The following is a 15453-nucleotide window of genomic DNA, read 5'->3' as shown; positions in this document are numbered from 1 at the left end:
GGCCTGAGAACCTTTCTACTGTGAGAGGAGACAACAACCACCTTGCAGAATAAACCAGCAGTAGTTAAGTGCTCCCCTCTTCTCCCATTCAGAATAGCCAGCAGCTCACACATTCTTTACTTTGTGGCTTTCCACAGGGCAGCCATTCTTTCCCTAGCACAATGGAAGGCAAGGATCAGAATTTTCAAGATAGCATTTTATAAAGGTGTGCAATTTCTTCTCTAAGCATTGTTATATAACACTCAGTGTGGATGACAACAGTAGTGGCTCAAAGTGTGGGAAAAGGAAGAACACCTCTGAAAAGGCAAAAGGGCCAAGTTACCTGGATAATCTCCCTCCTGAACCATCTAGCTTGAGAGAAGGCAATCAGAAATATTCTGCCCTGTCCTTTGGCTTCCTGCTCCCTTTTCGTAGAGCCCCAGGCCAAAGGTGCTTTCTGCCATGGTCCTTGGCATTTCTGTAAGTGCTAAGACTGTCCTTCACAGAAATGCTACCACACTATCCAGTTATGTCTTCTAAGTAATATTCATACACTATAAGTGTTTGTTTAAAATGTCTGAAAAAGTCAGAAATTGATCACAAGGCAATAACATTTAAAAATATGCATATAAAAATATTAGTTCTTACCGCTGAAGAGGCAAATGCTCTAAAACTGACGGCAAGGATCCCATCAGACCACTCATGAGACACTAAATCAAACTGTCCATACAGCTGACCCATGGTGACAGACTTAGGATTTAAAACAGTTATTTGAACCTTGTTTTCCTCCATTAGGCCCTTAATGAAAATAAAAAGATAATTTATTTTGAAGAATATTATCTTTGTTCATAGAAAACATGTGTACACTGAAAATCCCAAGGATTCTACAAACTACCAGAAGTAAAAAGTGAATTTTATAAGGAGCCAGCATACAATGTCAATATATAAAAATAAATGGTATTTCATATATAATACCAATGAACAAAACTAGAGTTTTTAAATATTATTTATATTTCAAAGCTAGCAAAAGACTTAGGAAGAAATTAGCAAATATCATCCAAGATCTATGAATCTAAAACTAAAAAATCGAATTTGACTTTCTTTAGGGGTATACAACAAATATTACAGACTTTACAGGTTTCCTACTGTCTCTTACATACTGATGTTCTTTGTTTCTCTTTTTTAAGTATATCCAACTTCCTTCCTTCCTTTCTTTTTTAACAAATCCTTTATTTTTTTAGAAAGCTTTTATTTAATAAATGTAAATTTCATAAGTACAACTTTTGGATTATAGTGGTTATTCCCCCAAACCTGCCCTCACACCCTTAAAGCATCCCACCTCCAACTCTCTCTCCCTCTCATTCTTCATTAAGATTTGATTCATTTTTAATTATTTTTATATACAGAAGATCAACTCTATACTAAGTAAAGATTTCAACAGTTTGCACCCACACAGACACACAAAGTATAAAGCACTGTTTGAAGACAAGTTTTACTGTTAACTCTCATCGTACAACTCATTAAGGACAGAGGTCCTACATGGGGAGCAAGTGCACAGTGACTCCTGTTGTTAACAAATCTTTTAAAATGTTATCACCAGGGAGCAGCAAGATGGCAGAATAGGAAGGGAGCACACTGATAGTCCGGGAAGACACAGTTTAATAAAAGTGGAGATACTGCAGGTTCAAGGAAGAGTAGGGGAAGAAACAGCAGAGGAAACTCTTCCAGAACGAGTGATTCACAGTGGACCTGCATGGAGAGCGTGGGAGCCCACAGTTCGGGACACCAGCTGCAGAATGAACACACCAGTGCTGGAACGTGAGGTGAGCCGAACCTCAATAGCCCAAGACACTGGCGGGCAAGTGGAAAGAGGAGAGTAGAGGGAACGAGGCTTGAAACCCCATGGGGAAAAGTTCACCAGGCTAAGTAGAAGAGAGAGGAAAAAAAAGCGACCGATACGGACAGGAGTTTCTCTCCACTCACCTCTCAAAGGTGAGCAAGACAAAGAGCAGGTGCCATTTTGGACATATGTCATAAGCAGGGCGACCTCAGGTCTCCACCAGCCCTCAGCCTAGCAGAAAAACCTGAGTCTGGGGGTGGGGGGTGAAATAATAGGAGATTAGGACCTAGTAAATGTGTGGTGCTAATGAACTGAGAATGTGAAAAAAGAGACGGTGGGGGAGAGAACTCACAAAATTCACCTGAGTACTCTCCAGAGATGCTACAATTCGGTAACCTTGGAAACCCAGTGGGAGACTGCAGGAGAATTTGAGCCCACACTGAGGGCAGAACAGATTCCCTGTGTGGTCCTTGGGAAAGAGCTTCCGATCTCTGGCTCCTGTGGGTATATCATTCGCCTGCTAACTACCTCCAATTTGGCTCAGCTGTGTGGAATTACTTCCCTTTTGAATCAAAAAAAGAAAGAGAGAGAGAGATTTACCACGTCTAACCTGGGAGTGTCACCTTTGGCACACCCTTAACCCTGAGGAACCAAGCAGAGCTCTCAGGCCACACCCATCTCAAGCCTCTAAGGCTCCATCCAAAGCAGACAGTCCACTTAATACAGTCATAGTGTTGGGCACCAAAAAATATGTTGTGCCCAGATAGTTAGATCCCTGCAGAGACCCTCAGAGAGTAGATCACACCAAACTGCAAAAGCAAGGTTTATTTGGGAGTACAAGCCGCGACAGGGACCCCATCCAACCAACCGGCACAGCAGAGGAAGGAGTGAGACCTGGTCTTTGTTTGGGAGACTTTTAAAGGAAAAAAGGGCTACATAAGCAGGAAAAAAGAGTTACATACAGCATGGAAGCTTTGGGTACAGTGAGTTACAGCGGGGGCTTACAGCACGGAAGCTTTGGGCGCAGGGAGTTATTTTGTTCAGCAATCTCTACTGTGCTGTCCTTGGTCTACCGAACTAGCTGTCCCTGGTAAGCTATGATATCTCTGGAATGCCTGAATGCCTGCTTTTACAAGGACCTGGATCTGCCATGGGAAATGGAGGCTGCTTTTTTTATTGTTTAAAAATGGAGTCACTTTGGTTCTTCAATAGTATAACAAGAAAAAACACCACAGCGAGGGAAGAAGAATCCAAAGAATATCTCCACGATGCCAAGCAACAAACGCAGAAACTGAGGACACAAGAACAAGGAAGACATTATGATACCCCCAAATGAACAAGACACCCCAAGCCAAGATTATAAAAATGATGAGATGGAAGAAATGCAAGATATGGATTCCAAAAACTTTATGCTAAGAACAATTAGAAGTTTTCAAAAACAAATGCTTGATGTACAGAATTCCTTACTGGACAGGATAGAAAATCTCCTTTGAGAAAATGAAATCTTAAGGAGGAATCAAAATGAAACACAGAAACTAGTAGAACAGGAAAGTGTGATAGTGAAGAGAAATCAAAATGAAATGAAGAACTCAATAGATCAAATGACAAACACATTAGAGAGCCTTAAAAACAGAGTCAGTGAAACAGAAGAGAGAATATTGGACTTAGAAGACAGAGCACAGGAAAGTATACAGTCAAACCAAAGAAAAGAGGAAATTAGAAATCTAAAAAATATTGTTGGGAATCTACAGGATACTATTAAAAAACCCAACATTCGGGTTCTAGGAGTTCCTGAAGGCATGGAGAGAGAGAAAGGATTAGAAGGCCTTTTTTAGTGAGATACTAGCAGAGAACTCCCCAGGTTTGGAGAAGGACAGAGACATCCTAGTACAGGAAGCTCATAGAACCCCCAATAAACATGACCAAAAGAGATCCTCACCACGACATGTTGTAATCAAACTCACCACAGTGAAACATAAAGAAAAGATCCTAAAATGTGCAAGAGAGAAATGTCAGATTACTCTCAGAGGATCTCCAATTAGACTCACAGCAGACTTCTCATCAGAAACCCTACAGGCTAGAAGGGAATGGCGAGATATAGCCCAGGTATTAAGAGAGAAAAACTGCCAGCCCAGAATATTATATCCTGCAAAGCTATCATTTGTGAATGAAGGTGAAATAAAGACCTTTCATAGCAAACAGAAATTGAAAGAATTTGTCACCACTCGTCCGGCCCTGCAAAAGATGCTTAAAGATGTGTTACACACAGAAACACAGAAACACGGTCATCAATATGAAAGAAGGTAAAGGAAGGAAACCTCACAGCAAAAGATCACAGGGAATTCAAAGCATATATTAGAAAATATCTTTGGCAAATGGCAGGGCAACGTTACTACTTATCAATAGTCACATTGAACGTTAATGGCCTGAACTGTCCAGTTAAAAGACACCGATTGGCTGATTGGGTTAAGGAACAAAACCCATCTATTTGCTGCTTACAAGAAACACATCTTTCCAACAAAGATCCATACAGACTGAAAGTGAAAGGCTGGAAGAAGATAAACCATGCCAACAGAAATGAAAAAAAAGAGTGGGCGTAGCCACCTTAATATCGGACAACATAAACTTTACCACAAAAACTGTTAAGAGAGACAAAGAGGGGCACTATATAATGATTAAGGGATCAATTCAACAGGAAGATAAAACAATTATCAATGTATATGGACCTAATTACAGGGCACCGGTTTATTTAAAAGATTTGTTAAGGGACTTAAAGGGAGACTTAGACCCCAATACAATAGTACTGGGGGACTTCAATACTCCACTCTCAGAAATAGATCGCCGGTGCCGCGGCTCAACAGGCTAATCCTCCGCCTAGCGGCGACAGCACACCAGGTTCTAGTCCCAGTCGGGGCGCCAGATTCTGTCCCGGTTGCCCCTCTTCCAGGCCAGCTCTCTGCTATGGCCCGGGAATGCAGTGGAGGATGGCCCAAGTCCTTGGGCCTTGCACCCCATGGGAGACCAGGAGAAGCACCTGGCTGCTGCCATCAGATCAGGGCAGTGTGCCGGCCGCAGTGCACCGGCCGCAGCACAATGGCCGCGGCGGCCATTGGAGGGTGAACCAATGGCAAAGCAAGACCTTTCTCTCTGTCTCTCTCTCTCTCTCTCACTGTCCACTCTGTCAAAAAAAAAAAATAGAAATAGACAGATCAACAGGACAGAAGATCAACAAGGAGATAGTAGATTTAAATGACACTATAGCCCAAATGGATCTAACAGATATCTACAGAACTTTTCATCCTACACAGAAAGCATTTACATTCTTCTCAGCATTACATGGAACCTTCTCTAGGATTGACCACATACTAGGCCATAAAGCAAGTCTCATCAAATTAAAAAGAATTAGAATCATACCATGCAGCTTCTCAGACCATAAAAGAATAAAGTTGGAAATTAGCAACTCAGGAATCCCTAGAGCATATGCAAACGCATGGAGATTGAACAACATGCTCCTGAGTGAACACTGGGTCATAGAAGAAATCAAAAGAGAAATCAAAAACTTTCTGGAAGTAAATGAGGATAACAGCACAACATACCAAAACTTATGGGATACAGCAAAAGCAGTGTTAAGAGGAAAGTTTATATCAATAGGTGCCTACATCAAGAAATTGGAAAGGCACCAAATAGATGAGCTTTCAATGCATCTCAAGGATCTAGAAAATCTGCAGCACACCAGACCCAAATTTAGTAGGAGAAGAGAAATAATTAAAATCAGAGAAGAAATCAACAGGATTGAATCAAGAAAAACATTACAAAAAATCATCCAAATGAGGAGCTGGTTTTTTGAAAAAATAAACAAAATTGACACCCCATTGGCCCAACTAACTAAAAAAAGAAGAGAAAAGACCCAAATCAATAAAATCAGAGATGAAAAAGGAAACATAACAACAGACACCACAGAAATAAAATAGTCATCAGAAATTACTACAAGGACTTGTATGCCAGCAAACAGGGATATCTATCAGAAATGGATAGATTCCTGGACACATGCAACCTACCTAAATTGAACCATGAAGACATCGAAAACCTAAATAGACCCATAACTGAAACAGAAATTGAAACAGTAATAAAGGCCCTCCCAACAAAGAAAAGCCCAGGACCAGATGGATTCACTGCTGAATTTTACCAGACATTTAAAGAAGAACTAACTCCAATTCTTCTCAACCTATTCAGAACAACTGAAAAAGAGGGAGTCTTCCCAAATTCATAGACGCAAAAATCCTCAATAAAATTCTCACCAATAGAATACAACAACACATCAAGAAAATCATCCACCCAGACCAAGTGGGATTTATCCCTGGTATGCAGGGATGTGTCAACATTCACAAATCAATCAATGTGATACACCACATTAACAGACTGCAGAAGAAAAACCATATGATTATCTCAATAGATGCAGAGAAAGCATTTGATAAGATTCAACACCCTTTCATGATGAAAACTCTAAGCAAATTGGGTATGGAAGGAACATTCCTCAATACAATCAAAGCAATCTATGAAAAACCCACAGCCAGCATCCTATTGAATGGGGAAAAGCTGGAAGCATTTCCACTGAGATCTGGCACCAGACAGGGATGCCCAGTCTCACCATTTCTATTTAACATAGTTCTGGAAGTTTTAGCCAGAGCCATCAGACAAGAAAAAGAAATCAAAGGAATACAAATTGAGAAGGAAGAAGTCAAACTATCCCTCTTTGCAGACGATATGATTCTGTATTTAGGGGACCCAAAGAACTCTACTAAGAGACTATTGGAACTCATAGAAGAGTTTGGCAAAGTAGCAGGATATAAAATCAATGCACAAGAATCAACAGCCTTTGTATACACAGGCAATGCCACAGCTGAGGAAGAACTTCTAAGATCAATCCCATTCACAATAGCTACCAAAACAATCAAATACCTTGGAATAAGCTCAACCAAGGGCGTTAAAGATCTCTACGATGAAAATTACAAAACCTTAAAGAAAGAAATAGAAGAGGATACCAAAAAATGGAAAAATCTTCCATGCTCATGGATTGGAAGAATCAATATCATCAAAATGTCCATTCCCCAAAAGCAATTTATAGATTCAATGCGATACCAATCAAAATACCAAAGACATTCTTCTCAGATCTAGAAAAAATGATGCTGAAATTCATATGGAGGCCCAGGAGACCTCGAATAGCTAAAGCAATCTTGTACAACAAAAACAAAGCCGGAGGCATCACAATACCAGATTTCAGGACATACTACAAGGCAGTTATTATCAAAACAGCATGGTATTGGTACAGAAACAGATGGATAGACCAATGGAACAGAATAGAAACACCAGAAATCAAACATCTACAGCCAACTTATATTTGATCAAGGGTCCAAAACCAATCCCTGGAGTAAGAACAGTCTATTCAATAAATGGTGCTGGGAAAATTGGATTTCCATGTGCAGAACCATGAAGCAAGACCCCTACCTTTCACCTTACACAAAAATTCACTCAACATGGATTAAAGACTTAAATCTACGACCCGACACCATCAAATTATTAGAGAATATTGGAGAAACCCTGCAAGATATAGGTACTGGCAAAGACTTCTGGGAAAAGACCCCAGAAGCACAGGCAGTCAAAGCCAAAATTAACATTTGGGATTGCATCAAATTGAGAAGTTTCTGTACTGCAAAAGAAACAGCCAGGAAAGTGAAGAGGCAACTGACAGAATGGGAAAAAATATTCGCAAACTATGCAATAGATAAAGGGTTGATAACCAGAATCTACAAAGAAATCAAGAAACTCCACATCATCAAAACAAACAACCCACTTAAGAGATGGGCCAAGGACCTCAACAGACATTTTTCAAAAGAGGAAATCCAAATGGCCAACAGACACATGAAAAAATGTTCAAGATCACTAGCAATCAGGGAAATGCAAATCAAAACCACAATGAGGTTTCACCTCAACCCGGTAAGAATAGCTCACATTCAGAAATCTACCAACAATAGATGCTGGTGAGGATGTGGGGAAAAAGGGACACTAACCCACTGTTGATGATAATTCAAATTGGTTAAGCCACTATGGAAGTCAGTCTGGAGATTCCTCAGAAACCTCAATATAACCCTACCATACAACCCAGCCATCCCACTCTTTGGAATTTACCCAAAGGAAATGAAATTGGCAAACAAACAAGCTGTCTGCACATTAATGTTGATTGTGCTCAATTCACAATAGCTAAGACCTGGAACCAACCCAAATGCCCATCAACAGTAGACTGGATAAAGAAATTATGGGACATGTACTCTATAGAATACTATACAGCAGTCAAAAATAATGAAACCCGGTCATTTGCAACAAAATGGAGGAATCTGGAAAACATTATGCTGAGTGAATAAAGCCAGTTCCAAAGGGACAAATATCACATGTTCTCCCTGATCAGCAACAATTAACTGAGCACCAAAGGGGAAACCTGTTGAAGTGAAATGGACACTATGAGAAACAGTGACTTGATCAGCCCTTGTCCTGTTGATGTACAATGTAATATTTTATCCCTTTTAGTATTTTTTTGTTCTAGTACTATTGGTTGAACTCTATAATTAACATAGAATTATTCTTAGGTGTTTAAATTTTAACTGAAAAGTGAACCTTGTTAAATATAAGAGAGAGAGGGAGGAGATGTACAGTTTGGGACATGCTCAATCGGACTTGCCCCAAATGGTGGAGTTAGAAATATGCCAGGGGATTCCAATTCAATCCCATCAAGGTGGCATGTATCAATGCCATCTCACTAGTCCAAGTGATCAATTTCTGTTCACAATTGACCACAATAATAGTTCTAAGAATCAAAGGGATCACACAAACAAGACTAGTGTCTGCTAAGACTAACTGATAGAATCCAAAAGGGAGAGAATGATCCATCATGGGAAGCAGGATACACAGCAGACTTATAGAATGGCAGATGTCCTAAATAGCTCTCTGGCCTCAGAATCAGCCCTTAACGCATTCATATCTGGCTGAAGAGCCCATGAGAGTATTTTAGGCATGGAAAGCCAAGACACTATTGGAAAAAAAAAAGAGGACCTAAATGAAAGATCTCTGTGAGTGAGATCCCAGTGGAAAGAATGGGGTCATCAAAGAAGGAGGTACCTTTCTATGAAGGGAGGAGAGAACTTCCACTTTGACTATGACCCTGTCGGAATAAGATCGAAGTCAGCACACTGAAATGGCTTCCATATCCTTAGCAACTCATGACTAGAGCCTAGGGAGTTTACTGATGTCATAAACAAGACTGTTAAATTGTTAAGTCAACAACAGGAGTCACTGTGTACTTACTTCTCACAGGATCTGTACTTAATGTGTTGTCTAATGTGAAGTAATGCTATAACTAGTACTGAAACAGTATTTTACACTTTGTGTTTCTGTGTGGGTGCAAACTGATGAAATCTTTACTTAATATATACTAAATCGATCCTCTGTATATAGAGAAAATTGAAAATGAATCTTGATGTGAATGGAATGGGAGAAGGAGCAGGAGATGGGAGGGGTGTGAGTGGGAGGTATATTATGGGGGGGGGGGAAGCCATTGTAATCCATAAACTGTACTTTGGAAATTTATATTTACTAAAGAAAAAAAAAGGAAAAATAAATGTTATCACCATTCCAAGTTCATTGGCATTATTAAAATAGACTTTGGACTGAATTTGGCCCGTGGTTTGTAATCTATATTAGAGAGAAAGTAAAAAAAAATGTAAATATAGAGAAATATGTATTTTTCATGGAATGAAAAAGTTAATACTGATAGAGACCAGCGTTGTGGAGTAGTGAGTTAAGCTAACACTTGCAATACCAGCATCCCATATTTTCCCATGAGAGTGCCAGTTTGAGTACCAGCAGTTCTGCTTCTGATCCAGCTTCCTGCTAATGCACCTGGGAAGGGAGCTGAAGATGGCCCAAGTACTTGAGCCCCTGCCACCCACATGGGAGACCCAGATGAAATTCCTGGCTCCTGGCTTCAGCTTGGAGTATTTGGAGGGTGAACTATCAGGAGAAATATCTCCCTTCTCTTTGTTGCTCTGCCTTTCAAATAAATATTGGTAACTATTAATTTTGGTAAAGCCCTAAATGTTAGTCTATGACATTATTAGAATAGAGGTTAATGCCTTTAGGGGATAAGGTTGGTTTTTAAACAATTATTATACTTTATATTTTTAGAGTAATTTCAGTTTACAGAAAACTTGAGGAGAAAATACAGAAATTTTCAAATATTCCCATGGATCCCCCAACAGTTTCTCCTATTATTAACATCCAGTATTGGTGTGATATGGTGTTGTGATTAGTGAATTGAAATGATACATTATAATTCTCTAAAATCTACCTTTTAGAGTTGACTCCATATTATACAGCTGTATGAATTTTGTCAAGCGTATAGTGTCATGTATCCACCAGTATAGCATCAAACAGAATAGTGCACTGCCCTAAAAATCGCCTGTGCTCTACTTATTCATACATTGAATTTTATGTATAATAATGTACGTTCAGCTCTTCCAAAACTGCCTTTTCATCTGCCATTTCCAGAGCTTAGATACAACCTGCCAAACTAATGAAAATATGTGGAAATACCCTTCAACAATGAAACAAGTTTAAGGTCTTTGATTTCTTTCTCTCTGTGCCCAGGAAGAGGATAATAACAGACCATCATAAATTCGGAAACATGAGAAAACTTTATCATCTCCTTATAAAAGATAAAGTTGTTGCCACAAAAGAAAAGTTTTTATCCCAAATTCAGCAAGGCTAGTGTGAGTCTCTAGGTTATATGTGGTGGCTAAAGAAGTCTGCCACCTTCACACAATGTCACTCTTAGAATTTCCTAGTAATGAAAAATTTGGATTTTACAAGTGAAACGTAAAACATTTTCATATCTTCATCATATTTTATTCAGAGCAGCACCATGTTTAGTTTTTTAGAGACTATTTTTATAACAAAGATAATTGCTCTATCTTACAATAAAACAAAAAAGAACAGGAAAAACACATATAACAAAACAAGAAAAAAGGCAGCAAATTGGAAGGGTGAAAAAGTGAAGACATAAAGAGACGGGAAAAGGAAGAAAAGCAAGGAAGTAACATGGAAGGATAAGAGCAAAAGAAACAGATGACAGAAAAAGTAGCTTACCAGTTTGTATGACAATAAATATAAAAAAACTCAAGTTCCCCTATGAAAGAATTAAGGCTATAGAGCCTGGAGAAAATAGAAATCAATCAAACTATTTACTTTATTTGGGGGAGATATTTTAAAACATTATTTAAGCTATGCAAGTTTCATGTATTTCATATATACAGATTTAAGAACATAGCAATACTTCCTAGCCCCATCCTCCCTCCCACCCAAGCTCCAACCCTTCTTGCTCCTCCCTCTCACATTCCCAGTCTTAATTTTACAAAAATCTATTTCCAGTTTATTTAATGACTGTATAGTTAACCCTATAGTAAGTAAAAGAGTTCAACAAACAGTATGAAGAAAAAAAAAAAAAAAACACTGTTTCCCAACAGAAGAGACAAAACTATTTACTTTCTATAAAGGTAAATCACACTGTCATCCAAAGATACAATTAAAGATATTGGCAAATATATCTGCCAAGTAGAGGCAGCAATACTGAAATTAGACCATGGGAACACAAAGCACACAGAATAAATAATTTCATATTGATTGAAGATGATACACCACAATGGAGATATACAATGATCATAAATCTCATATAGGATATCCACATTGAAAGACATGAAGAAAAAATTTCAAAATCCAAGGAGAGGTAAACAGATATGCAGAGTTGGAGAATTTAAAACAGTCCTATTCCTTCAGCATGTCAAAGCAGATCAAAATGTAATATGCATTAGAATTCTGAGTAATATAATAGTCATTGCAGTCACATACATGTGTGTATCCATGCAGACACACACAATCTAATTCAATATCACTGGCAGACAATATGAGAAGCTTGCATTACAAATCTAACTACACAGAAAATTTTAAAAAAATTCTCCTAGAAGTATTAAAGGAAAAACCTGGAGATTTTTGTTTCAGACTTTTTTTCTAAATTAACATGTATTACATTAATAGTTAAAAAGTGAAAAAAGGTTAATTTAATATAAAAGCAAAGTTGTGGCTAACCTTTATACACTAACTTCCTGTTTCATTTTACTTCACAAATTTTATTTTCTCTTTGACTATTTTTCTCATGATCTTTGTTGTCCCTTTCAAAATATATTTTATTATGACTGTTACATTCTATTTTGCACAAAATTGACTACAAATAAATAAACCCATTAAGAAGATACCTACCTTTTCACATATATCATTTAATGCTCCAGCTAAGACACGATATGCACTTGTTTTTCCTCCAAATGGTTCTCCAACAATCATAAAACCATGACGCACAATCATCATTTCATATATTTGAAGAATCTTCTCAGTAAAGAATTTAGTCATTTGCAAATTCATGGAGACACAATTGTCTTTGATAGCTGCCAGCAAATCATTGTAATCTGGTTTTGGTAATTTTACTCCAGGAAACAAATCTGATGTAATTCCCTGGTGAGAAATGAAGTGGAGGATTCACATTTTATATATTTACATTAAATACATATATTTAATACTGATGGAGTCATTAATTCAACAGCATTCTAACAGCTTTATAAATTATCATTTACATACACAAAACTGCATATATTTAAAGTGTATGATTTGATCAACAACACAAGGTTACAACCAAGGTAACATCTAGCAGCCCCAAAATTTCCTTTTGACCTTTGCTAATCCTCCTTTCCCCCTCTGCCTGCTGCTGTCTACGCTTTTCCTCAGAGGACCACTGGTCTGCTTTTTGTTACTATTTTTATTTACATTTTGCACAATTCAGTATCAATGAAATTGTCCAGTATGGGTACTACTTTTTCTTTGGTGTGTATCAGTAGTTCATTGCTTTTTATTGCTTTTATTCCACTGCATTGAAGTACATCAGTTCTAAATCCGCTCACCTGTTGATAGACATATTATTTGTTTCTAGTTTTTAGCTATTAAAAATAAAGCTGCAGGAATGTTTATGTAAAGACTTTGAACAAATGCTTTCATTTCCTTGAGTGAATACTGAGGAATATAATAACTGGATAGCATGAGTGGGTGTTGAATATTTTAAGAAACTTCCTAGCTGTTTTCTAAATGCTTGTACTGTTTATATTACATCTAGCAGTGTGTGTGAGTTCCAATATTTTATGATTTTTTAAAAATTTTAGCCATGTTGTGTAGTGATATTTTATTGAGGTTTCAATCTATATTTCCCAATGACTAATTTCTTTGTGTTTATTTGTGATATATTTATCTTTGGTGAAGCTTCTTCAAATCTTTTGCCCATTTTTAGTCTATGTATTTATTGGTAAGCTTGGACAGCTGTTTACATATTTTAAATATAATTGTGTAAGTTCTTTATGCTTTTGGTATTTTAATTAATCAATTTTTGCCTAACTCAAAGTTATACAGGCTTTCTCCTGTTTTCCACTAGAAATATTACAGCTTGGGTTTACATTTAATTTTATGATATTTTTAAGTTAAAAGTTAGAAAACTAATACTATCTCATTTCAAGTCTTATTATAAAGACCATCATATTGGTATTAATATAACATATGTAATCAATGGAACAGAATAAATAGTCTATAAATAAGCCCACACATAATGAGTATATAAAAAACTGATTGCCAACATGGATGCAAGGGCAACTCACTGAAAGTCTTCTTAATAAATGGTGCTAGGACAACTGGCTATGCCAAAATATTTCAATGGATACATTGTCGTGGATTGAGTTGTGTCCCCCCACATTACATGTCTACCAAGGACCTCAGAATGTGAGTTTATGGGAAATAGGGCATTTCCAGATGTAATTAGTTAAGATGGCATCATACTGGATTCAGGTAGGCCCTAAATCCAATGACTGCTGTCTGTTTAAGCAAAAGGAAAGAGAGAGATTCAGGTGCAGATGCAGAGAGACACAGGGGAAAAGCCCACGTGATGCTGGAGGCACAAACTGAAGTGAATCAGTTACAAGCCAGGGAACACTAAGTATTTCAGAAGCTAGGATGAGACAAGATTGAGAGTCTTTAAAGGGCATATGACTTCTCAAAACTTGATTGTGAGATAGCCTCTAGAATTGCAAGAGAATACATGCTATTTTAAGTCTAAAGTTTGTGGTGCTTAGTTATGGCAACCCCAAAATCAATACAATCATAGAATATGTGTTTAGAAAGAATTATAACTTCATATTTAGTGTATATGATTTCATAAAGTTAATTGCAAGTTCTAAGAAAGTTACCTTTATAAACCAGTAAGGCTATCTTATCAGTATTACTACAACTTATGTGAGAAATATGATTACTTTTTTTACTCTAAAGGCAAAAGAGAAATTTCAGAAGTGTTTAATGTGAAAAGACATACTCAACTATACATTAGAATTTATGAGTTATTGGTTTAACCATCCTGACATTTAATCCTTTAAGTGCTGTTATGAAAAAGACATCCAATTCACCCAAGTGATAATTTTTCTTGAGGCAAAAGAAAGGAAAAAATACAGTATGGCTAAGAGGACTTGGTAGCTTGCGTGGGTGGTGAGAATCCCTGTCCCTTCATGTACTGATCATAAACACAAGTTACTTATATCTGTGGCTCAGTTACACCATATGTAAAAGAGGGATAATGAAAGCACCTATTCAGTTGGGTCATTTCAAATATTACATAAATTATTATTCACATAAAACTTAGATTAGTACCTGCTCCACATTAGGGACATAATGTTTGCTAAATAAACATCGTCTTTTCAGATCATTCAAATTGCTTATGCAAACCTCTGAAAGAAACAGATAACTCCAAACATATCTGTCATTCAAGGTTCTCACCCTGGCCGGCACCACAGCTCACTAAGCTAATCCTCCGCCTGCGGTGCTGGCACCCCTGATTCTAATACCGGTTGGGGCGCTGGATTCTGTCCCAGTTGCTCCTCTTCCAGTCCAGCTCTCTGCTGTGGCCTGGAAGTGCAGTGGAGGATGGCCCAAGTGCTTGGGACCTGCACCCCATGGGAGACCAGGAGGAAGCACCTGGCTCCTGGCTTTGGATCGGTGCAGTGCGCTGGCCATAGTGGCCATCTGGGGGGTGAACCAACAGAAGGAAGACCTTTCTCTCTGTCTCTCTCACTGGCTAACTCTACCTGTCAAAAAAAAAAAAAAAAAAAAAAAAAGGTTCTCACCCAAGACTACCATCCCTTATTCCCTCACTCTCCTGCCAGGTGGAAAGTTTGAAATCTGTCATATTGTGAAATGTGCCTGTCGTTAAGGGAAAGGTCTAGGGCAGCAGGGAGGGGCAACATAGAATGCTTAATGGTCTGCTGTCCATAAGACAGCCATGTATAACAAGAGATTGTCCCAATTGAGGTACCTTTCTCTGAAGGGAGGAGAGAACCTCCACTTTGACTATGACCTTGTCTGAACAAGATAAGAGTCGGAGAACTCAAGGGGCTTCCATAGCCTTGGAAACTCATGACTGGAGCATAGGGAGATTACTGATGCCATAAACA

The 15453-nt window shown here is 38.1% G+C and overlaps 1 protein-coding gene across 2 annotated transcripts in view; it reads right to left on the bottom strand.

Moving 5' to 3' along the window:
- DNAH7 (dynein axonemal heavy chain 7) overlaps positions 1-15453 on the bottom strand; it is a 384555-nt gene that overhangs the window by 196900 nt on the left and 172202 nt on the right. For both annotated transcript variants that reach the window (XM_089330144.1, XM_089330145.1), the window contains 2 exons: positions 12182-12430; positions 628-777 (listed from right to left, as the gene is read on the bottom strand). In XM_089330144.1, coding sequence (XP_089186270.1) covers positions 628-777; positions 12182-12430 — 399 coding nt within the window. The remainder of the gene's footprint in view (positions 1-627; positions 778-12181; positions 12431-15453) is intronic.

Source organism: Oryctolagus cuniculus, chromosome 3, assembly GCF_051225735.1.
Source record: "Oryctolagus cuniculus isolate XC-2025 breed Fujian yellow rabbit chromosome 3, ASM5122573v1, whole genome shotgun sequence".
In the NCBI taxonomy this organism is placed as follows: domain Eukaryota; kingdom Metazoa; phylum Chordata; class Mammalia; order Lagomorpha; family Leporidae; genus Oryctolagus; species Oryctolagus cuniculus.
Note: the sequence above shows the minus strand (reverse complement) of the source record. Positions and strands in the feature narration are given on the sequence as shown.